The sequence below is a fragment of the Lathamus discolor genome, chromosome 2 (assembly GCF_037157495.1).
Source record: "Lathamus discolor isolate bLatDis1 chromosome 2, bLatDis1.hap1, whole genome shotgun sequence".
Classification (NCBI taxonomy): domain Eukaryota; kingdom Metazoa; phylum Chordata; class Aves; order Psittaciformes; family Psittacidae; genus Lathamus; species Lathamus discolor.
In genome coordinates this window covers 70,514,925-70,542,383 of record NC_088885.1, presented here as the reverse complement: position 1 = coordinate 70,542,383, position 27,459 = coordinate 70,514,925, and the positions used below count along the sequence as shown (strand labels likewise).

General features: G+C 38.5%; 2 protein-coding genes across 2 annotated transcripts in view; both read right to left on the bottom strand.

Annotated features, from left to right (window-relative positions):
• Positions 1 to 13,750, bottom strand: part of LOC136009042 (uncharacterized) — an 84,332-nt gene extending 70,582 nt beyond the window's left edge. The window contains exons 1-3 of the mRNA XM_065669128.1: positions 13,608 to 13,750; positions 7,171 to 7,318; positions 4,806 to 5,045 (exon numbers count right to left, since the gene is read on the bottom strand). Of these exons, the coding sequence (XP_065525200.1) occupies positions 4,806 to 5,045; positions 7,171 to 7,318; positions 13,608 to 13,750 (531 nt within the window). The remainder of the gene's footprint in view (positions 1 to 4,805; positions 5,046 to 7,170; positions 7,319 to 13,607) is intronic.
• Positions 13,751 to 22,194: 8,444 nt separating this feature from the next.
• LOC136009041 (orofacial cleft 1 candidate gene 1 protein homolog) overlaps positions 22,195 to 27,459 on the bottom strand; it is a 29,229-nt gene continuing 23,964 nt past the window's right edge. Inside the window, exons 6-7 of the mRNA XM_065669127.1 lie at positions 23,139 to 23,308; positions 22,195 to 22,248 (exon numbers count right to left, since the gene is read on the bottom strand). Of these exons, the coding sequence (XP_065525199.1) occupies positions 22,195 to 22,248; positions 23,139 to 23,308 (224 nt within the window). The remainder of the gene's footprint in view (positions 22,249 to 23,138; positions 23,309 to 27,459) is intronic.

Below are 27,459 nucleotides of genomic sequence, written 5' to 3'. Positions count from 1 at the left end.
CAGCATTTCACTCAAGAATAAAATAAGGGGAGTGGGAGAAAAAGAGTTTGTGCTCTACTTTTCCTAATGATACCTTGTTTTGTAATTATTAAAAGCATCACAGTCCTTAGACAGCTGCTGACATACAGAAAATAAGGTCCTTGAAACTGTTTGTTTCATCATATTTTAAGAATTAATACCGTAGGTCATGTTAATCAGTTTCTGATATATGTAGTTTTCAAAATGCACTTCAGGGAAGAAAATGTTGGAAATGACTAATAACAGCAAAGATATGAACTTTATTCGTTATATATCTAACTCTGAATGTGAACATTACCAAAGTACTTTGCCATCTTAAGTATTTAGGAAGCCTTAAATAAAAAATAAATCCACCTCATTCACTGAAATAGAACATCCCTTTTTCAAGCAAAAGAATTCAAATTTATTAATTTTGTAGCTATATTTTAAAATGAGTGTCAGCCCCTGTTAGATGACTGCATGATAAGTGTCCTGAAACTTCAGGAAAAGGCACTAAATTTTTCACAGCATTTGTGTTTCATTTTCAGTGTAATAAAAATATGGTGCCCTTTTAATAATGAATAATAGATCTCCTGGTATGATTTACATGCGTGGATTAAATGTCATGTTTGAAAAGTTGCTGTTTTATTCATATTGAATTTCCCTCAAGTAAAACAAAATGGTACCCAGCTACTGTTATAATATTGCGAGTACCTTGCCACACTGGTACATAAATATTAACCAGTTGATATACTCTTTAAAAATCTACAGATCTGTGAACTGTTCTGTCAGCAACAGTGGTTTTATATGCATATGAACTGATTTACTGCTACACCGAGTTCCAGGTACATTGTGGAATAAGAGTAGCATCAGTGCTCACATATTTCTGGAGCTCACTTTTTTTGCTGAAGTGCCAATTCCAGAAGGCTGGCACAGGATAAGGACTGATGCTGAATGGGTGCAGCAGGACCCAGGGTTAAAAAGTAGCTTGGGAAGCCCCACACTGGCATGATTGTCCATGCCTCTGCTCATCAGGGCTGTACTGACATCCCAGGCGACTTGACAGCTCACCGAAAGTTTTTTTAAATGTCACTTTCAAGCAGTCTCATTGGCTTACAGTGCTTTTCACAATAGCTGAAGATTTCCTATTTGAACTTTCCTTTCTGAACAAAAACTTGCATCCTAACAGGCAATATTTTTTCTGGAAAAGTGTTCCAGAAATGTTTATAATTTATTGAAAATACTTGAAATAGCAACATTCTCTTTAAAAATTCCTTCTCTTACTAGGTGAAAAATAGTGATGTACAGCAAAATAGTTTGGTCCTGATAACAGAAATTCTTTAAAAGAGAAATATTTTTGCCACACTCCAATTTTCATGCCATTGAAGCCTATGAATATTTTGGCTTTGAAAAGTTAAGATTTGTTCTTACTTTTGTAATTGCTTTATACAACTATTTTAATGTTTGCTGAACTAACTTAAGAAAAGCTGACAAAAAACCCCACCATTTGTCCTGAATAAAATTAAATTTTCACATACCACAACTCATTTTTGCTCTTCAAGTCATCATTAAGCTGAAAAACGTAGCATGCACCTGCTAACATTGGGACATGATCCTATGGAGTAATAAGACACTGCTTTAAATACACTGCAAACAAAAAATGTTTACTGACTACTTGGGTCTTACCTATAGTAGAATCTTAGCCACCATGAGCAGCAATAAGGAAATTATACTAGTAAAATCCTTGGTTTAGTGTAAAGATGATGCTGACTTATCTGTGCAGGTACTGCCAAGGACAATCTAATTGTGTAACTGCATTACTAGATGCACAGTAAACATACCTCCTTTCCTATCCTCTACTCAACTTGCATTTCAGACCTGAGAAAAATGAGTACATGGAAAGTTTAAGAACAAAGCTTCTTCACTGCCTGAGTCAACCTACTGCATTTTTTGAATCTCAGCTTGAGTTCACATCCAGTTTGTGTTAGAATGTAGATGAAGTTTCAAAATAGCTCTTGCTTCATCTAAACCAGACAGCATTAACCCATCCAAATCTAAAGTTCCCTTGCATAAACTAAACATATGACAAAGTCCTTGAAATGCAAAGTCTAAAACAAGTCCCTTTCAGCTCATGCTTCTGAACATTGCTATTCCTAAAAAAAATGCATCAGTCGAAACAATAATGGGATTTTATTGCAATCATAAGCATTTATAGGTGTTTTGTCCAGGATAATTCAAGTAAAAGAATGACTCGTATGACTGTTTGGTCTTACTGAAAGCCAAATAAAATTCAACTTGAGCTACTAGGAGCCGCTGCCTAATAAGCAGTCAGAGGTTATTGGGGGAGGTAGGTTGACAAACTAAAGGAGGACAGTGAAGGAGGGGAAAGAATGGAAGCTGACAAACTGGAGTAAAGAACATTGATTAATGAACAAAAAACATTTTTGAAAGGTCGGGTGCGCAAGTCAGACTAGCCCTGAGGCAGATCTAACTTACATGACCAGCACTTTCTGTACACAGCAGGTAACCCATGCTGACACCAACTTTGCCGACATGACAGGGTTATTATTTTTGGAAGGATGTAGTGTTCTGGAACAATTCCTCTAATATATTAGTTAAAACTAAGCTTTCCTTCAATATCAAGTGTGCATGTCTTCATTTTAACCATGTTTACACTGAACTCCTACCATTATTCTGGCCAATGAAAACAAAAGCTTATTCTTCATTTGTGAGTACTTGTATTTTTCTCCCTGTAACACACCCCAAGGCAGCAGTGCTGTGTATAAGATTGTGTTCAAACCCAGATGTTCATCTGGAGCTCAGCACTAAGATCTCACTAAGTTTTGAAGTAGATGCTACCCGTCTGAAGCTAAAATTTTCCTCATCTCAGCTCAGATGGTTTCTTTTGAAATGTTACGGTTATGGGCCAATACCAAGGTGGAAGAACAGAAAGGTTGAATCATCAAGGGTATAACACCTATGTCTCCAAAATGAGCTGGTGGAGGAGGTTCTCTAAAATGATGACATTAAGATTTTGCTGTCTTTATACTATAGTGAAGACAGGGAATCGTCAGAAGATCATTTAATCCAACTTCTCCACATAGTACCACAGTTTTAGTGGACTTGCCCGAGACCAGTACCCTGGTTCTCTAGACTAAAATTGTTTTTATTTTAAATATCCTCTGTGAGACTCACAAAGGACTTTAAAGCAAACTCTGGAAAAGTGGTAAAAGTACAAAGCATTTCTCTCAGACCTTTGGATGAAGCTTTATAGACACCTCTAAGCAGTTACTGAGGTGTCTACACAACCCAATAGAGACCAACAGAAAGACAAGTATGTGGACTTTGTACTTACTCCACAAATCAAGGGCTTACTCCACAAACCCAGAACAGGAGTTCTTTTGCATCTAAGAGCAGCTAGATAACAGATGGCTCAATCTGAACTAGCTCTTGCTTAGTACTGAGAAGAGAGATACCCAGTTTTGAACAGGGAATGTTCTTGAGGCAGGAGGAAAAGTGGCAGGAGCAAAAGTAGCAGGCAAGACCCAGAAGAAGCAAGATTCTGAAAGCAAGAGGCAAGGCATCCCAGTCATTCATTTGTACTGCCTGTAGGCTTCTCTGAAAGGAGAAGACTAAGACGACAGTACTTTGTCTTCAAGGCAGTAAGCAGGATGCATGTGTCCTGCTTCTGGAGGAGTCACAGCTCAGTGATTTCTCCAAGAGATACATATATTTGTTTTAACATCATGTGACAGTCACATTCAAAGTTTCCCTCCCTCTATAAGTGATTATTTTCATACCAACAGATGTATTTACATACACAGTTCATTATCCATTTCAGATGATAAACAATTAAAAAGCAGAAAACGTGACTTAGCAGCACTTTATAATCACAAACCCAATAGCTGAAATGACCTATCTCCAAATAATTGAAAACATCAATACCATACATTAAAGTTGCTTTATCTGAAAGCTCTTTGGGATAGGAACTGCATGTGTGTTCTGTATCTATGCAACACCTCTCACAATAGAAGAGGAGGGAGGAAGAAGTCTGTCATTCAGGTCATACTACAAAATAAATAATTGAAAAGATTCTCCTCCTTATTCTATCAATGTCTCATAACACACACACACACACGCACACACACACACACACACACACACTAATAAAAACCCACACAGAGAGATAGGGGTTGTTTTTCAAACTGTAAAGAAGCTTTCATGTTCCAGAGAGTTTATCTGAGACCAGTGTTTCAACCAGCACCAGGAATTAGCTACAACAGTGAACAACTGACACACAACAATCCTGCCACGCACAGCATGCTTAGGCAGGAAAATATGTGTGCCTCAGTCACAAAAGACAGAATAGAGCCTCAAGTGTTTGGGCTCCTTCCAAAATAATCCAAATGCTGCTTTTTTGGCAAATGGAGGTCAATGGAGCTAAAAACTCACAGAAGGATTTGGGCATTCATGTGTTTATATACACCCACTCGTTCATTTATTATTCTAAAGCTACTTTACAGAAATCAAATTACATAGCTGACAAGCTGCATAGATAAGAGAGAATAAAAGTAAAATTTAAAATTAGCTGACAACAGTATATGATGTAGTGTATATTTGGCACTTTTAGAGTGAGTGATGAGGGTTAACCTAGGGGAAAAAAATTGCACCTTCCTAAATTGCACCTTAAATTATTAAATAAATTATTAACATGATGGAATGCATTAAATATATAAGCCTGAAGGAGAAAGAGCAGATGTGTTTTAACTTTCAAAGCAAAGACAGCATATTTAAGAAGTGTTGCTTACTGTCTGGATACTTTGTTCGAAGTAGATTTCAGTGTTGTAGAAGTTTCCATCGTGACTAACAGGCAGCGTTGTCCTGGCCTGAGGCTGCTCCTTCATTTTGGGCCACTCCAGCAAGCCACCACCTAAGCGGCTGAGAACAGAAACTTTGAGAGTGTAGTGGCCTTTAGGGACCTTATCTTTGACTCCCCTCAGGCATTTGACGTGAATTTCTATCAGCTGTGGTGTCTTGAAGCAGTCAACCTAGGGAGAGGGCTCTGAGTTACTGATCTAGGTAGAGCTAACTTAACTATACAATTAGCAAGGACAAATTTCTTCCAGAAAATAACTACTGAAAAGCAGACAACATACTTCTTGTTCAACCTGCAATTACCTATTGCTAACAGAGGATCTGCAATTAGGGAGGTCAAAAGTCACAGATATAACAGATAAAAAAAAATACAAATACTACTAATAAAATGTTCGGCATCTTTGGAGGGAAGGCGGAGCTGTTGAAGTATGACACCAGAAGCCATTAGTCTGCAACAATAAGGCAGAATTAACTGGAAAACAATACCTTCAAGAGTACAGCATGCTTTGTAAGATAGGCACAATGCATGATGTGGTGAGCAGGCTGCAGGCATACAAAGACAGGGAAGGCCATGTTTTTATACTAATTATTAGTCTTGCCAAAGCTATTAGTGCTGTGTAATATGCATACTATACTTTCACCTTCTGATTATCAGATAATCAGATTCTCTTAAAAATAGTAATCAAAGTGCAACACGTGTAGAGTTTAATAACAGCTCCCTACAGGCACCTTTATTCCAAGTCCAGACAAAAGGAAACATCTGCTGCTTGCTGTTGACAAGATGTTGTCTGAGTTACAGAATGTTTAGTATGGAATAAATGCTACGCTGTGTATCAGAATTGCCTTTCTGGTGCTTTCCTTGAATGCACAGCTTATAGCACAGTGGTTGGCAGAGGGGAACAGACACAGCAGTATGATCCTTACAAGTCCTCCCTGAGTAACGGTGTAGGGTCTGTCCCACTACACCAGCAGATACTTCAGTGCTGCCCAAATGCAACCTGCAGGGTCAGGCACTGAACAGGGAGTCCCAGTTTGGCCCCAGTATTGAATTCAATGGATAAAATTCCTTTGCAATAACTAATTATTTAGTTATCAACAATTTTTTTTCCTGAGGAATCTATTCCTTCCTTTATTTTGAGAAAACATAGTGCTAAGTGGTTTTTTAATGCAATGTGATACAAGAACCCATGATGCACTTCAGAATCAAACGGCTACCTTGACTACTGGGTTTAGTAGTCTCACAGTTTAAGCCTACAGTAGCTAATAATCTCTTCTTTAATCCTGTCTTGGATTTATTTTGGAAGAGATAGCATATTTCCATATAGATAGAAAGCTTCTGGAATTAAATTAAGCAGTTACATAAACAGTTGAATTTGTTAAACTTCTTTTGTTTCTCAACACAAACCATACTTAACAACTAATCTGAATGACAATTATTTTCAGTTTAATTAGAAAATCTTAATTAAGAATGAAGATTTAACCTTAATATTTTTGGTTTCTGAATCATATATAAAAAAATTAACATTATGTGAATAAATAAGACAATCTTTTTAAACCTCAAGGCAGGATTACTGATGCAGGCAGACTTCGTTATTAAACACATTCTAAATTAAACGCCTCTATGAATTTTATACTGAAATATATTGTGATAGTTTTGCATGCCAAATGTGACATTTTGTATTTTAGATTCATCTTCTGTAGTAATTTTGGAAATGTCATACAAACAAAGATTTTGTCATTTACCAATGGAATTACTATGCATGGCCGGTTAGCCATCTCTTTTCTGGCTCTTCTGGTTGTTTCAAGTCAGCAAGCCATAAAAAATCTTTATCTCTCTGAAACACAGCAATTTGGAAGATAATCGAATAGTGACTGGGGGGCAGAAACGCCAGTCTGAGGAATTATACCACAATCTCTCTTGCATTTACAACCTTCCTCAAAGCGAGTGTCAGTTGAGTAGGAAAAGGAGATAGAAGATTCATCATATTTCAAGCCTGTCTCATTTGCATGGTGGCATAGCTGTCTCATCTCCTGCTGAAAGACTTTGCTTGGCCAGCGCTGACAAACTGTTTTGAAGAACTCTAGCCATGCCCAAATGATTCATCATTAATAGCTTTAGACATTCTCTTTAAGCATATGGTTACTTCTGCTGGGAAGCATATTTAGAAACCTGCTAAATTCTATCCTCTTAGACTATAAAAAGAAAAGAAAAAAAACAACACAATGCAATTGATCTAGTCATTTAGGAACCTACATCAGGAAAAAAAACACTCTATGATTCCATTAAAAATGCCTCACCTTCTTACAAGGTCCTGGTGCTACATTTAATCCAGCATTCAGAACTGCAAGGTTACCAAAGCTGGCTACCATTTCTTCTTCACTTTCATTCCCCTCTGCTTTCAACAGCTGACTTCCCACTCTGCAGCAGTTAGGGAAGAGGGAAGAACTATTCAAAAGAAAGAAATTACAATGCAGACCCAGAAAGTTTGATGTTTTCCCTGAATATATCATAAGCCTTGCAGGGCACCTAGGAGAAACAACAGTGTACTAAAGCAGAGAAGTAGCTAGGCTTCAAAAAGCGGTATACAAAAAATGCAGTCACAGCCCCAGTAATAAAACAGTATTTGTCAGTCTGTGCCACAGGTCAGTACAAGGTACCTAAAGTTTCTCAGTTCTGTCTGGCACTGGGGCTCAGGTTCTAGGTTAAGAATACTAGAGTAGGAAACCATTGCTTCTGTTGACCCTTTGAGTACTAATTGACATCTTCAATTAATTGGAACAGGTTTTTAGAAACCATTGGTTCCTTGAGGACTGGGTTGCTTTAAACTATTGAAAATATACATATATATACACACACACACACATAAAAATCTTCCCTTTTATAAAAATCTTCTGAATTTCTGTATAAACCTTTTATCATTTATAAATCTTCCAAAATCTTATAGATCTAAAAAAAACCCCTATGTAAGTTATATAAGTCGATATATAGGTATATATACACACACATTTTCTGCTGTATGTGAACCATTAAACCGTTATAAGTTAACTTCTTGTTTAGTTAAAATAATTTTAGGGGATAATTAGATTTTTTTTTTTTTTAAGGGAGGTCCATGTGGCAACACAGGACACCAGCAAATAGTATAACAGCCCTACATTGGATAACCCAAAGTTGCCCTGTCTAGCGCACAGGATACACAGAAGGCAAAGTATGGAGAAAAACTTGTCCTACATCACAGTAGGAGCAAATGCAAAATTAAGTCACTCACAATAAGCAGCATAAAGCTATATGCTTTGGCAATCCCATCCCATCTTCAACATAGAATTATGAGCAATTTCTCTGTCTCTGCTCAGCACCAGTATCTAAATAGAAATGGCCCTAAGTAAAAACATCTGCAGATGCTCTGCAGGCCTCAAAACACTTCAGTTCTTGCCTCCACAACCTGCTTTAAAAGGCCAGTGAGGTTATGTTTGCCACAGTGATGCTGGCAATGCTCCAGCCACTCTCACAGGTAGAGACAAAGGGCAGGTAGCAGAGCACAGACACAGCAGTGCCTAAGAGCTGGAGGCTGAGCAAGCCATTTGTGGCCGAGGGACAGCCACGAGCCACCCTGGACGTTCAGGGAGCTGCCTGCAGCATACTGAGAGGAACCATAGGGACCCAAAGAGAAATCACTGCATCAGGTACACTTACCATTCAGGATTAACTTGGGCATCTACAGAGGCAATCAGAGGACAGGCCCTCTTAGGTTGCCAAGCCACATATTCAGTTAAGATTTTAGCCACAAAAGAAAATGTTAAAATCTAGTATTCAAAACAAAACCAAAAACAAACAAACAAACAAACAAAAAAAAAAAACCCAAAAAAAACACCAACATCATTTTCCTGGACTGCACTTCTGAGGCATTCCTTCAGTATTTTATTTTTTCCTTCAGTATTTTATTTTTTCCTTCTGTATTTGGTTTTGGAAAATTCCGCTCCAGGGTCTCCATTCCTGTTTCTTCCTTTGCATGCTAGGTGACGAGAAGCCTCCGCAAAATCAGCATGGTTCTTTATCAAGAAAATTACAGAAAGTGCAATCATGCTAACCATCCCAGGCGCATGCATGTGTGCTAGCTAGGTAACACATAGTTCAAATTCCCATCTTCTGAAACAGATGTTCCAGTCTCCAAGTTCCTGGCACATTGCTACAAATCAGTTTCTACTCAGACCCTGCTTATGATGTTTTTTAGTTGTTTTTGTTTGTTTGTTTTGAGTTTTAGAAACATATATATGCACAGTGAAACCACCACTGGCGCATAACTAAACTGTTTTCTTGATTCCTCTACCATTAGAATTGTATCATGTAAATGCCCAGACAATAAGTGAACCAGTCAGAAGGTCAGTGTAAATGCTAGAGCCAATGTCGTACATGGGAGTTTTGCACAAGGGAGGACCTATGAAAACTGAGGACAAGATTCCAGTGCTTAGGACTGAATACAAGAAGCACAGGATCAGCCACCTTTGAAGTTTTATCCTTGAGCTGCAGTCAACCAATTAGATTCCAGCTGTCCTAAATGGAAGTAACGGAAGATAGTTGTTGAATGGCACTATCTAATTCACAGACCTGAAACATCTGAGAAGTTAACTTCTTTCCTTAAGAAGAATGGTCTGTTTGGAAAGTTTGTACTTATTTAGTTTCTCATGACGGAAATTATTTCACTTAATTTGTTTAGAGCTGCACTGACATAGGGGTTCATTAGGACACCCATTTGCTTGCAATTCAATTTAAAATTAAATACACTTTGTTGTTGATTTTATTACTTTTAAAGTACTGTATCTATTGTCTTTATTAGCTGCTAATACACAATTATGAAGGTAAACAGTTTTCATTACTGAACATCAAACATTTAAATAACTGCATTTGATCTCTTTTTGGGTTGCACCATTTTTCTCCTTGCCCTCCTTTTGCTGAGTATTAGACTGAAAAGGACAATTTATTCAGTGAAGTTGAGCCTCTTCTGTGCTCACCAACGTGTTCATCAGCTGTCATAGCAGAACATAGCTTCCTTTGCTGTATCCACAATGGTTATTTCCTCCATTCATTTCTTTACAGGTAATTTGATGCCTGTATTTATCTGAAGGTCACATATAGCTTGATCACAAAAACACTGCTCCAATTCATATTTCCTTCACTCTCACTGAATGGTGCTGGGAGAAGCCATTTCATTACCTTTTGAAGTGTGCTATCTGTAGCACTTAAAAATTACAGTCCAAGCCAGAAAATGGAGGTATCCAAAACAGAGGTTTCTTTCAAAAGCACAGGCTTAATTTTAGTAGGCCTGAGGTTCTTTGTTTGGAAGGAGTTCCATTCATTAATATCTGTAAAGCACTAAAAGATCTTTGGAAGGAAAACTCATTAGATAGAAGTACAAAGTAGCCCTTATCTGACATACCTTTCACAGAGTTCATGAATCCTGGCTCTCAACTTTTGTTTCTCCTGGTGAGAGACCTCCTTGTGGTGCTTTGAGACCAATATGCCAAAAAGAAAAAAAAAGGCAAAAAAGAAAAAAATTACGGTTTGTTTCCAAATGTACAGAAAGAAAGAACATGGAAATAAAAGCCATAAATGTGCAATTTTCCAAAAGCCTTAGGTCTTCTACTTGAAGGTTTTTCAGAATCAATTAGGAATTTTCAGCCACAGTTATTTATTCCATTATTTTTTCATGTTTACTCCATTATTTCCACTGGAAATTGAGCCCTAATCTTGTTCTAAAAGCTTGATTAGTAAAAACTGTATTTGTGCATGGTATTGCCCTACAGTCCTTTTTTTTACCATACCTAATACAGTCATATACATGCAAACCTATGTATATGCACCAGTGTGTTTGTACACACACACCAAAACATAACACACAAAACACTTAAGGAAGGATCACCAGAGAGCCCACAACTTTCTCCACTTTAAATCTGCTCCAAATCTCGATGCCTTATCTCACCACAACTCTTTTTAGATGACTGGTAAAACGAACTGGCATTTTTGGAGGTTGCAACGTGCGGGAGGGTAGTTCACATGAGCAGCCCCCTCCCCCGGCAGTTCTGCAGTTCTCAAGCATGAAGCTAGAGGGCCTGAAGTTGTTTTAGTCTTGCACAGCAAGCTGAAAAAGTCGCTCCTTTGAGAAGCCGGCCATCTTTTAGACTGCGTTCTCTGTGCAAAACCTGAAAACGCTAATAATTCTGAAGGCTGTAGACTCAGGAAAGCAAATTCTTCTCTCTGACCTGCACCATTAAGAGACGTCACTGAATATTCAAGGGCATTTCTTGTACCAGGATCTTCTACTGCTGCCCAAGAAATGGACATAAAATGTGTATACAACACTATCCAGACACAAGAAGCTGCCCTACTGTATATGCTATACTGTCATCTGAATAGTGTAAATTTATGCTCCACTTGCACTCTCATCAAGCCTCAAAGCCAAAAAAAAAAAAAATGTGGTAAGGAGACAATTCTATAGTCAATGGAGAAAAATTCCCCATTGGAGGTTCCATAACTAGCTGTTGAAGTCGCTTCTTTCTCCTAAATCCTACTTTTTTTGGACAAATGTCTGGCTGTTTACAAGCAAGCGTAGGAATCACTGCTGAAGACTAAGGCAAAGCATCCTGCTTATTTCCAAAATGAAAATTGTCAAGAGTACAAAAAAAGACTACAGAAACAAACTGCAAAAGCCTGTGCAAATAACTTTTAGTATAACTTTTTTAGCCCTGTAAAATCAGATACAACATGGTCTCCTTAAAACACACTATGATTTGTTGGTAGTCCCAGCAGAGAGCCTCAGATGGATGCAATAAATCCTCCAAGCCCTAGTCAAGCATCACATATACACAACTATGAAGGTGACATGACCAACCTTCCAGGTGTCCACATGGCAGTTTTGTCATGGCCAACTCTCCCTTCACCACCTCTCCTCTGTTAGTGGGAACCAAGCCCTCCTGCTTTTGGCTTATGTTCACTGGAAATCCCTGGAGCAGGACCAGGACCTGTTTCTTTCCCACCTCCATAAACACTGTCACTGATTTTTCTTTCCCCAACCCAATGAATCATCACGGACAACGTTTTGCCAGGAAGGGCTGGGAGCTGGCTCCAGTCCTGGCTCTGCTCCAGCAGAGCTGGTAGACGTCTGGTTAGGGGAATCGGATCCACCCTTCCTGCCACTTTCCACAGCTCAGTGAGGACTGCTGCCACTGGGGGATATGCCAAGAGCAAGTGCAGGTTGTTCTCCAGCTGCCCCACACAGATGTGCTCTCTGAGGCAAAAGGGACCCGTCCCAGTGGCAGCAACGACTGTATTCACCCCTGCAAAGCATAGGCACCAGGCTGTCATGGCTGGGGCATTTGAAAGGGTGCCCAGCAGCAGAGCTCAAAGTCTCTGAGAAGGTTTAATGACAAAACTACCGATCAAAAAGACAGCCTCAGGTGTTTCTAGATCTTGATGGCAGATGGGACAAGGTTTAAAAAGTTTTGGGATAGACAGTTAAGGCTAAAGTTTGGAAAGTGGGAAGAGGGCTTGGTTTATAATTTGTCCCCTGGATCTTGGTGATGCCTGGGATAGTGATTTTTGAGGGAGGCATTAGATTAAGAAACAAGATGAAATAGAAAACTCACTTCATGTAAAATATCAAGTAACCATAATGTTACAACAGTCAGACATTACCAGTACAAGCTTACGGCTTACGCTGAGCCAGAAGTAGAGAACTGGGATTTTTTTTTTTTTTTTTTTTTTTTATGATTATATTACCAGACTCCCATAGCTGCCCAATCCCCTTGTTTATCTTCCTAATCTTAATTAAATAATGAATATTCAACAGAAAATATGAATCAGGGTTCTCTGTATGAACTGCACTGTTTTCAATCTCTCTGCCTCTGAAAAAGCAATGGGAATATGATTTAAAACTATTTCTTCTGGATCCTCGTAAAATATTTGTCACAGTGTGTCATGAAAATTTTCAAAAAGCTCTATCATCTACCTAATAAATTTGTTAAGTTTATTCAAATCTTATTGAACAGGAAAAGTGCAATGAGTCATGGTTAATATTTCTTTACCTACACCAAGAAATAAAATATATCAAAAATTCAATGCTTAGGGTCCTATTCAGAAAACCTCTATGAGTCTGTAATACATCTTCTACAAGATTAAAAAAAAAAAAAAACCCACACCAGGAAACTTGCTTTAAAATGAATTATTCACCACCTTGAATAAATTTCCATCTTTCCTATTTGCAGAACCCCAAAGTCAGTTATGTAAATTTTAACCTACACTAATTACCTCAGGGGTGTGCAAGAAAAAGGAGAGCAGATGCAATAGAAAAAAATCCCAGACGTTTCCATCACCAGGAAGCAATTTAACAGAGAAAAAAAATGTGTAAGTTTTCAAAAACAGAACAGCCCATATAATTAATTTTTTTAATGTGGAATAATCATTGCTGCAATATCCCTCGAATCAGAGGTTTACTGGAATAAACCCAAATGCTTTTTCTCAATGGCATATACCATCACACACATAGCTAAGCCCTTGTTTCTCATCATGATACCAACATTGTCTAGACTGTAAAAACAACCCATTGTTGACAACGGGCGTTCCCAACAAGAAAGCATGAAGTGTGGTTTAGCTTCAAGCCGATATAGGCATTCGTTCCCTTTCACAAAATAAAAAAAAAAAAAAAAAAACAAAGAGTTACTAAAATCTGTGAACCACGAGATACCCTTCAAAGCCTGGGATGTACTGGAGAAAGCAGGGTATTGTTTGAAGGCAGAAAGGCTCAATCACAACACCACTTGGTCCTGCTACCAAGCGCTGCTTTAGCTGTGAGCCATCTCTTTCACACATTTTTCTCAGTTTCTTCATCGGCTATCTTGAGGTCTAATTGCACAAATGGCCCATCTACTGATTTCAGAGAGTGTGATCAAGACCAGTATTTGAAAAAGGTCTTTCAGTCTGGGCCCAGCCTAGAGACACACAATGGTAAGTATTGTTTCTACTTCAGATGAAAACAAAACCCTGACTCAATACTATTAATCAGTGCTGACTGGCTATTTTCACTGTGAAACTACTTCACAAATGGTAGGACTTGATTCCTATAGTAGTTTTCGATTTGGAAAGAAAATTAAACAAAACCCAGTCCAAACACTCCTTCCTGTTAGGAGAAAGCCCACAAAATCCAGCAAAGCTTTGAAGCAAAACCACTGCCATTTGCAGAAAATGGAGCATTTAGGGACAATATTCTCTCTCCCCTTTCTGGTGAGTCCTAGCACTGGTATTACAACCTTCTCCTGAGGAACTCAACCCCATTGCTATTTGAAACAGTCAGTTGAGCCCCAGCCCTATGAAATCCTACTCCTATACAGTGAGGAGTGCTGTGGGGGTCCACTTCCACAAGCCCTCCTCACCAGGGTGGAGAGCAGCAGAGGCAGCATGGAGACACCACCAGTGTGGTCTCCAGCAGCCTCCCACCACCCACAGGGATCCCGCATGAAGAGGATCCCAGTGCTCCCCCTTCATTCCACTCCGCATTGGTACATCACAGCACAGCTAGTGCTGTCTTTCCAGATCTAAAGGAATACCAGGGTGAAAGCTTTTACCCAGTATTTCCATTTCTGCATCGCAAAACATTTTGCAGCAACGGAAATCCTGTCCACTCCATTTTTACAGGTGGAAGGAGTGGAATGCCAGTGAGAGTGACTTGCCTTAGCCCCCCAAGCAAAGTGTCAGCAGGACTAGAAACAAAACTTATGTCTCTAGTCCCACTAGTGCCAACTAGTCCTCCTCCTTCCTAGTCTGGTTGCTGTGTGGAGATTCACTCCCAGATACTTTCAACATCTAGTGCACTGTGTATCACAAAACAAGTAAAAAACAACCGTTCCAGATGAAAAAAAAAAAATTACAAAACATGTTAACATTCCTCTCAGGCAAAGTGAGAGTTTGAGAGGCTTATCCTCTCCATGTTAACTACAGAGAGAACACGAGTAAGTGAGGTACTGAGAGGTAAGTGGCATAAGTACCCTTTGTTGAAAGACTACTAGCTAGATAAGGCCTGCTCCAGGAATTGCATTGCCTGTTAGAATTTGGGTGACCTTGTCTCAGAGATTGCCACAAACCAGGAGGTAAAGCTGTGTCAAAATCGTGGACATACGTCAGTATAATTCACAGCGCACTCTGCCAAAAATGTGCCACAAACTCTCAGACACATTTCTAAAAGGGAAAAAGAAAAAACAACAAAGCAACCTTTCCTTCCAAATAGAAAATTAAACCAATTTACTGTTCATGAGCACAAAATTTAAAGCTTAGACAAGTGAGCCACTTGTAACAGCTAGGAAGAAAAAAACACCTCATACTCTGTTTTAAAACTGATACTGCAGAACACAAAGTGAGATTTACTTTAGTCATGATACAGTCTTATTACACTAGTACAGACACATTTAGTGACAATTATAGGCTGATCATTTTGATACATGTGGAAAGCATCACACGATCTCTAACAATGAAGACTGAGATACCAGTCAACACAAGAAGACGGTATCTTGCTGCTGAGGTGGACACTTTTATAAGGCATATATATTAAAGACACTAATTTTGAACAGTTATGGAAACTGGGGCTGGCTATGAAATAGATGTGATAAACAAGAACCTGAACTTCTCCAAAAATCAGAGGTGTTTTTGTTCAGGATCTTGTTCCAAGATGGTAGTAATAACAAATTTGAAGAACTTGAATTACTTTGCTTAAGATGGATTGAGGAAACTCTGGAGGGATGTCTTTTGCAGAGCTACCCAGCTTCTGAAAAATAAAGATTTTGGCTTTCCAGCCTCAAAACGGGACTTGCTTTCTCATTTCCTCTTGCTGTTCACAGAGGGATCACTTGTAGTTTCTTCAGAACCACCAGGTACTACTACTTCAGGTGCTTTGTATTTCTCAGTTGAGAAGATGTAGCTTCAAGGTCATAAAGCCTTGATGTCCTCATCAAAATCTACAGAGTGTAGTAAGCGTATGCAAGGCCATTTATCAGAGTGCCTGACAACCATATCCGAGCAATGAAAATATACAACACTGAAATGGCATTTGCCATCGATAAAGAGACCTTAGGCAGAAACGTGCTAGCCTGTCAAAGCTCCGCAAGTTCAGATGTCTCCAGATTAGCCTGGATGTCACCAGCTACTAAGAAGCTCTAAGTAATTTCAATTACCAATCGGAAATACTGAGACTCTTTCTTTTTGTGGTTTTCCCCCATTCTTCCTCAATTTAAAAATGTTTGTTATTTTCAGCACAGAATGTTTTTATTATTTCTATAGCCTCTTCAAAGTCTCTCGTGAAACTTTACTCCTTTAATCCTCTTACTCTTCCCTAAAGCAGGTATCTAATTTTAGGTCCGTTTTGCAGATAGGGAAAAGTGAACCATAATCACTAATTTGCTTGTTAAAGCCCTCAAAACCTGATGTTTAAGTCAGAGGTTATAGTGTAGAGTGTATATATATATATATATATATGCACCCCAGCTTTCTGAGTCCCCATTCTTTTTTCTGTCAATAAAGCACTAACTCACAAATTTGTCTCCATAATTGTAATATAAAAGCATAGGCTTTAACCTTATCCAATAACTTCCATTTGTACTGGCTTTCACATTATCCTCTGTTTCAAGTGTGCAGACATGCACTTGAGCACTTTATAATTAAAAGAGACATTCACTTACAATTAGTATATGAAAATTACAGAGTGGGAAGCAATGCTTTAAGTACAGTTTACTACATGATTGTCTTAAATACAACAGTGGAAATGACAAGTTGCCATGCCTAATGATTTTTCACTGTAGAGAACAGACCTCCTCTCGCAAGCCCATATCCTGTTCCATCTCTTTGCTGAAAATTATAGGTGAAATTTTTTGCTGAAAATTAAGCCTTCCTTCTCTGATTTGAATGCTGACATGAACAATTATAACATATACTATGCTGACACATCTTCAAGTGAATATATGCCCTTTAATATATGTTCTTATTGTAACCACCCAGTCCTGAAAGCTGCATCTTGTGTATGGGTCTAACTAGTAGTGAAGTGAGAGAAGCCAACTTCGCTGACAGTTTGCCAGCCTGTTGAGCAACAGTGATAATTTTCCACCTTTGTACTAAGTAAATGCACATGTAATGCAACTGGACTGTCTCTCCCAGTAGCTATACACCTCTCAACTTACAGATGACCTGGTTATGTTTCACACTACAAACTGGTGTGAACAATTCCAAAGCCCTTGAAAACCCACATTGCACATGGAAAGCCTAATATACCTCAGTTAGCCCTGCTAACTTCCTGGGCAGGAAGTTGGACTAGCCAGTTTCCAGAGGTCCAGTCCTTCCCACCTGAATTAATCTGTTCTGTGAAGTAGATCTCAAATTTATCATCCAGCATAGGTTCTGCTCAACAAATTCAGCTATACTGAAAGTCCTCAGAAGCAAAAAAAGTTACGACATTTATAGCACTTCATTTATCTGTAGCTCATAAAATCTGTGCAGTCTATTAGTGCTGCTAAGGAGTCTCCTGTTATAAAAGCTGATCAACAGTATACTTTGCTACACCTGTGACTACAGTTTGGCTCCAAATATATTAAAAGTGTAAATAAAAAAATAAAATAAAAAACCACAAAAGTTATTCCAGAGAATACCTAATCAACTAAAAATCTATCTGTTTTCACTGTATTTATTTATGCAGGTTCATGCCTCTACACTTCACTAATGCATGCTTATAGTTTACAGTCCTCATCTGAGCTCTGCTTCTTTTTATTTTAACAGGTGGTCAGTATTTGATGGAGTCACTTAAACTTCAACAGGACTTGGCAATCACTGGTTCTCTTTGAAGAATCTTTCCAATTGCCTCTGTTTATTGAACCATAGAAATAGATTTCCTTACTGGAATTTATATTAGGATAATGAGCCAAAGAGCTGACCAGTCAGATTACTTTAAGCAGCAGTAAATGCAGTATCATCAGTTACAGTAGCTGTAGGATTCATTGTTCCAGCTCAATAGAATATCAAGAATTAGTTCAGTTGTTTAATTACCCATCTGGTCTTAAAGAGTAAAAGAACACAGTAAAAACTAAGTTAACTCCTTAGAAGATTTTTGTTACTTGCATCCACACAACTCCTGACCAAAGCAAAACAGAATACAATTTGAAAGAGCAGTTATAACAATATTGTGAGTATTGTGACAGCACAGTGACAGGCCCTTTACAAACATATAGAATATCTTTTCTACAGTTCTCCTCATGTTGACATGCATTTACATGCTTCCCAGGTCCAACCCCCTGCTTTGTAAATAACAAACAAGAAAATAAAAATAAAAATAATAAAAATAAAACCCAAAGTGTGTATCTGAGTGTCCAGAGCAACGGGGGAGGAACCGCAGAAATTTGGAGGGTTCCCAGGCTTTCCACTGAGAAAGCAGGAGCAAATCTGAGAGAATAACGATATTTAGAAATCTGAAGTTGCCAGCATATGGGGTAGAAAAGTCCTCTAGCTATACATACTGACATCTTGGTTAGGGGCTTTGGGTCTGCTGGGTGGGTGCTGACACATCTGAGGGCCATGGACTAGGCAGGACATCAGAAGTCTAAGGGCCAGAAGCCTGAATCTTTGTCAAGTTTACCTTGTGTTATTTTCCCTCAAATACAGGTTCCAGTGAGGTGCTTTTCACCAGTCCAAGAGCAGTCTACCTGCCAGGACTTTAATGAATTTGAGGAGCTTGGCCTAATCGCAGATTTCAAAAAAAAATTAGGTGTTAAGCATTTCTGATGGTGTGGATTTCAGTCTATTTCTGCCCTCGGTCTTCCTCTGTTAAAATGGAGATACATGTAATTCCTACTTTATTCACATAAATTATATGAAAACCATTATATCAAAAAAATGTAAAGATGCTTTGACGCTCAAATAATGAGTGTAGCGTATAGGTAGTTTACTTAAAATTAAGTCACTCACTTTTAAGACATGGCATAAATGGAACATGTCCAGCTTTGTATTCTTGACCTGCAATTCTCAGTAAAACAAAAAAATGATTCATTTGCACATGACAGTCTTTTAAAATCTTGGCTAATGGCAAAAAGTAGCAGCCAGGTTTTGGCTGAAGAAAAAAATCACCTTGAATTCTGCATAACTTTTAGGTGTGCATATTCACACAAGTATTATAATTCATGAAGAATGATCACAAAGGGTTGTACGAAGCTTAGTAAGCCACAGCTTTCATGAGGGGTGGTCTGCAGGTACCATCAGGATATAAATAACAGTATTATCCAAAAGATTAGAACATGTAGGCAAATGTGCATTGTTTTATGAGACTGAGATCTAATTCCACTGATTGGAGGGTAGATTTTAAAATAAATAAAATAAATTTTAATTTAATAAATTAATATAATTTAATATAAAATAAATTTTATCTACATGTCACCAAAAGAAAACTGGTAACTCCAAAATCATATATATTGATCTCACTGTGACTTGGCAGAGTCAGTGTGCTGATATTGACCCTGTAAGAATATTAGGTATGCTGCCCAGAGGCATTAACCTTTGTTTAACCAAAAGGTAAATCTCTTGATGAAAGGCAACATTTTATTAGTAGCCACCTGCAACAAATAGCTCATTTCTTACTACTATAACTCAGCTGCTGGTACTGAAGAGCAAAACTTGCACTTCACTTCCAGAGGCTCTTGAGTAATTCTCATTGAGGTCATGGATCAAAACTGATGATATAGTTGTAATGATCAGGTCCTGCAAGGTGTTATGTCCAGCACAGAGGACTAAATGTAGCAGCTGAATCCTGTAAAGGAGGTTGTGAACAAATTACCTTCAGTTAAGAATACCGGCCAAGTTGCAGAAAGAGGATGGCCAAGCAGGAAAGATGCTCCTGAAAGTATTGATTCATCCATCTGTACCATTAATAATTTTTTTCTGAGAAAACCTACATAAAGCTGAAAGTCACTTTTATCATCACTTTTATCAGAAACAGCTGGAAACCCAGACCTAGTATTTTTCAATGGCATTTGAATTAATGATGAGAGAGATTATGTTGTCAAAGGCCCATCAAGTGAAATCTCACCCCCAATCACCAGTGTTTGCTTCATCCTCAGCAGCCTCTCATGTTTTGAGAGCACCTTGCACCTAATGAAACACTTTAAGTTAGCATTATGTCAGGTATTTCGTTGCATATTTCTCTGCTCTGTAAGATCAAGTTCTGCCCATAAATATGTCTCTGTTTGTCTTATGACAGATGGTTTTCTGTGGCATTCTGCATACCCAGCCTTGTATTTACCTGCCCAGCTTCTACCACAATACTTATGATTTTCTCTCAGTGGAGTTTATTTTAATTTATTAAAAGCAAATGTCATTGGGGCTTTTGAAATCTGTAGGCCTAGGTCACAGGAAACAGTACTGCTTTCCAAATTTAACATCCTTCAACGTGTGTGTTAACAGAACATTGACATCTGTTTAATGCTTTCTTTACAAGAATCTATCAGGTCTCCCCTTGCGTATCTTGCCAATCTTAACTACAAGCTTTTGCATTTAGAAAACAAAACATTAAGTAACAATGCAGCTTAAAGTTCCAGAGCCAGAATCTTGCATAAACATATTTTTTTAATAATTATTTTGGAAAGTGCATCTGCTCTTTCAAAAACTTTTAATCATGCTGATCTCATGCACTGAGCTGCTGTTTAAACAAAAGCCACCCATTTACTGTAAAGCTGCAAAGTAGAGAAGAAAAGCAATGAACTAAGGGGATAGATAATTAATACATAGCTGTCCTGTTTGTGCCAACACTGCCAACAAAGCTGTAGTGCGAATCAGATGTCTCATTGGAGAAAATTTTGGCAGCCTGAAAAGAAACAGCAGCAACCCAAGGGTGTTTCTGAACCTCGCTTATAAAACCAGTCTCATGTACTGTAAACTGTCACTTATTTTTAACCCTTGGGATCCCTTGTTTTATTTTCATTTTATGAAAGCAAAAGAATGTGAGAGAGGTATCTATTAGACTTCTTCACTCAGCCCCAAGGTTAATTATTCAGTTTGGTAGACATTTAAAAATATTATGTTACCTCTAACAGCAAAATTGATAGAAGCTTGTTTCAGGCTCACTTTATGTCATTATGGCAGATTAAATTAACTAATCATAAATTACACTTAGCTAAAGTACATGTGCTACTTACTAAACCTGCAGAAGGAAGAGAGAGGGTTTTGGGGTTTTTTTTCTGGTAAGAAGTAAATGCCACCTAGCAAATTTAAGTCTATTTCAAACCAATAGACATACATTCAAGTTACAAAAGCTGGAGGCATCCCAAAGATAGCAGTGACAGATTCTGAAGACTACGGCAGCAGTCTTAGCACTGAACCTGTAGCTGCTGTGGAAAGGCATCAACACTGCAATGCTGCAAGGTTATGTCTGCAGATCAAAGCGTAAATACGGCACATTAAAGAATAAAGAAAGTCAATTAAAGAAGAATAAGCATGCTTACATTATTGTTAGATGTTTTTGAATACCAATATGACACGTGTTCATGTTAGCAGCCTCTACTTCCAATGTCACATTTCATGTTCTGTTCAAAGGGGCTGAATACACCATTTCTTTGTGCTTCTAAGGAAAGGATAGACACATACATCACTGATCTAGAAGACAATATAGTTTTTACAGTGACCCTCTCGTTACTCTCCTCACTGCAGGATGCAGATACCGTATCAGCATGATCAAATTCCTAAACAGGGTGTGGACAGCTGAGATGTAACGGAGGAATGGACAGAAAACATAGGCATTAAAGACCTCTTCTGTGCAGTATAGAATCCCTAACTGTAAGCCGTTGGTAGACCAGCTCAATCACATTAACTGAGGATTTCTTTCTCCGAAAGAAAATAAGGAAGAACAGCATTATATTGTATCGCATGTGGATTCACACATACGGTTGTCAGATGAAAAGCTGAACATTGTTGTGATGACCAGATAGTTTGCTTCTGTATAGGAAACAAACTTTACTGAGCACCTCCAAAAAGAGTCCAAGATGACCAGCCTCCCAGTGACCACATTTAGAGGAAGGGTAAACAAAGGATTGACAAGTCTCCTATGTTCCTTCAGGTGTCATAAGAGCCTCATGAAGATTTGGGGCTGTCTGAATAGCCCAAACTTAAAGTGTTAGCTCTCAGCATATTATAAACTCTTGCAAAAAGGTGAGCTCTTCCTCTTCACCTGTTCCCAGGTTCCTACTCCACTAGTCCCCTGAGGCAAATGACGCTTTTTGTACTATTCAAGCTCTTTTCACTCATGCTTCCCTCCCATTTCATGTTCTCTGAAAAATATCCCCCAAACCACCTTCTGCGCATGGTGCATACAGCTACAAAAAAAGTCAGAAAGAATGACATAACAGCTACACAAGGATTTAGAGGAAAGCAACAAGGAAGGGAATTGTGTCTATCACCAATATGCAGACAGCAACGATGAGGTTTAAGCCTACAGTGAAAAAATTCTAAAAACTCCCTTTGAAAATAAAAGAAAGCTTAGATCACCATCCAGTCATTGGATAACCTATTTTAAGACCATCAGAGCCAGTTCGCTGTTCTCATGTTGCTAATTAAAACTGATAGATTCATCAATTAATCTCTCTTTCTGTCCCCTACTCATGGTATGAGATTTTTCAAAGGGACAAATGGTAGTTAGGTGCCCGCAAGTATCATTTCAGCTCTGAAAACTTGTGCCTTTGTCAATATGAACCTCGCCTTGTCCCTTTACGCTATGAAATGACAAAAGGAAAACCAAAAGAAGCTTTGTAACGCCCCAAAAACACAACAGATTTATAATTTGGTAATAATCTTATCCTCTGTACAATGAGTATGCTACATAAATCCATCCTGGGCTCCAATCCAAACTTTCTCACTGATAAATGAATAAGCTTCTGTTAAATTTGTCACAGATGTCCTAAGTTTAGGCACTTGATTGAAACTCAATTGCAATACTTACTATGGAGCAGTCAGAGATACTCCACTATTTAAGCAATGAAGGCAATCTATTTTTATGCACATTGAAATGGAGACAAAGATAAAGGCCCTGTCGTTAGCTTAGCAAAGTGCCAGTCACATATTGCAAGCCAGCTACATGGTTTATCTTTTCCCCTTTCAATATGTGTATTGCCAGGCAGCGAAATAGAATTGGAGTGTACAAGGTTAACAAGCCAGCATCATGTTATGAAGCAAGCGATAAAATTGTCTTATAGTTCTTAACTCTGACCTGTTCCAGTGAAAAGCTGCCAAGCAGAATTATGTCATCCTGAACATCTCTCTCAAACTGTTCGATATATGCAGGAATCTCTTCATCTTCAAGCTCCCTGTGAAGGTCATGTGCTTTACTGGAGCTGACAGGCATCACGGAGACTGGAAAATCCTCACTGGCAACACTGGCTGTTTGAAACGAAAGTGGCAGATTATCTCTTAGCAAATGGGAGTTCATTCACTGGCTAGTACCTTCTCAGTTAACATGTTTGGCCCATCAACATTTTAAAACAACCATTCATGCCAAACAATGAATAGTAATAAAGTAATAAATAACAGTAGTAGAACAACTGGCAGGTTTCAAGTGCCATTACCAGAAAAACTGTCCTCAAGGGGAACACCTACATACAGGTACAAATTTAGTGCATGCAGATTGTTCTTTAAATAGTTTTTAAAGGGATGCTCTGCATTTCCATGGTCACATTGCTCCCCTGTAAGTCTTAGAAGAATTGGGATTTAGAACAACTTTTGACTTTCCCTCCTGAGGAAGAGAAGGAATAACTGCAATTGAAAGGGAGTTTTAGGTGGAGTTACAGTGAACATTTCATTTTCCTTCCACTCACCCTAGAGGATCAGATTCCTCCTCTAGGTGTGTGGACTCAGCTCCTGCCTAATTAATGAGGTCCAGTTCTGCTCTCACCCACATCATGCCCCTGATTTCATTGCAGTGACTTATGCAGAACCAAAGGGTACATGCTGTACATAAACAAAAAGAAATCACATTCATAAAGTTAATCTTAAAGAGAAGCTGTATCCTTTTTTCAATTTAATTCATCATGCTACATTAAAGAAAAAGAAATTGATCTTCTCATTGATATCTGGTACAAAACTACTACTAGTTTGGTTCATAGATAATGGACATCTACTTTTTGCTCATTTCTCCACATTAGGGTCACTAAGAAATTACAGATATCAGGTTGTCCACATCTGACTTTTGTCCTGGAATGGGGACTGGTTGTCCACATTCCTTGCCTTATATTCTGTGCTAGTTTTTATAGTTCTCTGTGCCTTTTTCTGAAAGAAACTGCCATATCAAGTTATTTGCTTTTCTCTTTGTCCATCCTAAAACATGAAAGCAGTTAAAAGATTTTTTTTTTCCTCACTCCCCTTTGAAGTCTCTCATTCTCTAATGAAGACCAGAAAAGGAAAGATAAAACTAAGGCTATTAACGTTTTCAGTTTTGCTCACTACTCATTGTTTAATGACTTTAATTGTTGAGCCTCCTGAGTACTTAAATCACCTCAGTGCCACCAACACACAGGAAGTAGAGTGTTTCTTTTATTTAATTACAACAGGATACAATTCAAAATCATGTTGGGGGAAGTGTACAGTAGATATAAACAACTCAAACCATTACCTGAGGGTACACAATCTCTTCATGTAGCATTTTACAAGCCTAATGAAAAGTGATTTGACCTACAACTATTAACTGCAAAAACAAAACAATATTTACATTTAAATTTACTGTAAGATTAAGGGTTTGGCTAGCAGAGAGAAAATCCAGGAAGTGCTGGAAAGCGAAACATTGCCAATAGCAGAAGATGCAGCACCACTTGTTCCCACTCAGTGCTGTGTTGCACACAACAGGCCATATGCTCAGCTGGTATAAATCAGCTGCTTACTGATTTCACAGGAGCAGTGCAAGTTTACATCCTAGGAAAACTGCACATTCCTATCCTGGGTGTAGAGAGATAGTCATTATATATCAAAAAAAGAGTTAAAACATTTGGTTCATAAAGGTGACCATGCAGTGATTCATCAGAATACCCTTCTTTTTAGTGTTTATTATTTCTGTGAGGAATCAGATTAAGTGAACTCAGTTTTGGTGGAAGACACTGGGATCATTAGCACATGTTTTGTGGAAAAAGAGCAAAAGAAGAGAAAGAACATTTTCAAAAAACTTTTCAAGGGAAATAACTGCTAAAAACACATAGAAAATATATTTCAAATTTTATAAAGATTTGACAAAAAGATACATATGCTCATTTAAGCACAACTGGAAAACTGTTCATTTTTGAATGAGCTAAAGACAGGGAGGGTAGAATCATAGAATAGTTAGGGTTGGAAAGGACCTTAAGATCATCTAGTTCCAACCCCTCTGCCATGGGCAGGGACAACTCACACTAAACCATGTCACCCAAGCCTCTGTCCGACCTGGCCTTGAACACTACCAGGGATGGAGCATTCACAACTTCCTTGGGCAGCCCATTCCAGTGCCTCACCACCCTTACAGTAAAGAATTTCTTCCTTATATCCAATCTAAACTTCCCCGTCTAAGTTTTAACCTGTTACCCCTTGTCCTGTCACTACAGTTCCTAATGAGGAGTACCTCCCCAGCATCTTTATAGGCCCCCTTCAGATACTGGAAGGTTAGAGGAATGGTAAAGGGCTGTTCAGCTGTTCTATTCCTTCTACGCCGGCTTTGCAAAGAAACCTCTGAAACTCCATCACAGCCAGGTTGCTCCTTGTCTGAACTGGCGCACAGGTTAGAGGCTTGAGCTGCCACCCTGGAGCAGTACGTGACCAAAACACAGCCTCCACCTCCTTGCTGTACAAAAGCAGCCATTGTGTTAAAAATGTTACTACTATGTACACATGCAACAAATGGCTGAAAATTTAAGAGGAAATTCATTGGTAGATTGATAACCTAATAAAAAATTGTCAGCTTTAAGTTGTTAGCATCTGCGTCAAACTTTTCATTACCTCAGCCGTATACTTAACACTGCGAGTCATACTTTCTGGAGGTTTAAATCACTTCTTAACCCAACCTGTATTTGCAGATGCTGTGCTGTAATTAAAAGAATTTCCCCAGTATTAACTTGGTTGCTTGTATCTTCATTTACTCCTGCATTTGTCCATCAGACAGTAATGGTTTAATATGCTGAAATGAGAATTTAAAGGGTAGGTTCACCAGCAGACTAGACCTCAGCATGGGTTTGAAAGTATAAAGTAGCTATAAACTCCAAATGGAAAATGCTCTTTGGTTGCTTTGTTCTAGAAGACTCTGTATAAATTGTAGTCAAAACAACTAAATCACCAAAGGCTCATGCATCAGTTTCAGACAACTAAAATGCTGCAGACCATAGCACTTCAATTTTTCGGTTGTTACCAGGAAGTAATATAATAGAAAATATTTTTAATGGTGTTCATCTAGCATCACTTTAGATGCACATGGATCACAATCTTACATTGTTTGAGAGAAGTTTGGTCTACATCTTCTCTAAAAAACACTGTTGCCTTCTAAGTTGCTTTATAATATGAACTAACACATAACACAAGAGTGACCAACAGGTTACTCAGCAGCAAAATGCTTTAAATATGCAATTATATAAATTCTGAGCCATGTTCTTTTCTTTCCTTTGGGGATGATCTATTAATTAGGACTGTATGACTACGTGATTTTTCAGCTCAGTGGTCAAATAAAAAAGAAGCAGTTCTGTAAGAGTGGAACCAAATGAATCCTAGTTTTCTATGGATTTTCTGATGTCTAATAAGGGTCAAACTCCCATATTAGCTTTCCCTCAGTGGAGACATTAATAATGCTTGTCTGCTCTGTTCAGCTGCCCACTTTCATAGAACTGGTAGGATGTCAGACCAGTGAGACTTGTTCTCTGTTAAAAAGAAAACAACAAGGGCATTGGAAGTGAACAACAGGTTCAAAAATTGGGAGGGAGAAACACAGGTAGAAATAAATACAGCCTGGTATATACACACAGAGGTAGAGACTGCACAAGCCTCACTTTCCCAGGAAAAATCTTGCTTTTTTCTGGGTTTTATTCACCCAAGCCAAGACAAGTGAAAAATTCAGGTAGGACAGGGTGTAATATTCACCCATAGGACCAGCTCTGGTACCCATTGTGGCACTTTTAAGAAATAAAAGCGCTGAGGCCTAAGGCACAAGACAGCAGCAGTCTGTGGTATCTCCATCACTCACTGCCTTCATGCCTACACAGGGGGCTCTGACAGGCACCTGGAACGCAAGACATAAGTGTCAATGCATTTGCTTGCCCTTGAATTGAATTAGTGAGCTGGCAGCTCAGCAACCTTGGTAGCCTCAGCGCAAGATCACCATCCACAGAGTGTACTATGTATGTTCAAATGGCTTTGGGTGCCTCTCACCCACATAGCCTAACAGTAATAAGAGCATTCTGCCTTTCATGAGGGTTTGATAAAGCCAGTTGGAGAAAAAGACGTTTTTAGTTCTAACATACCTGGTGAGTTTATATTATAAACATTTGAGGAGATCCTTGAAACCAGATTTCTCTCTAAATATGTTATTT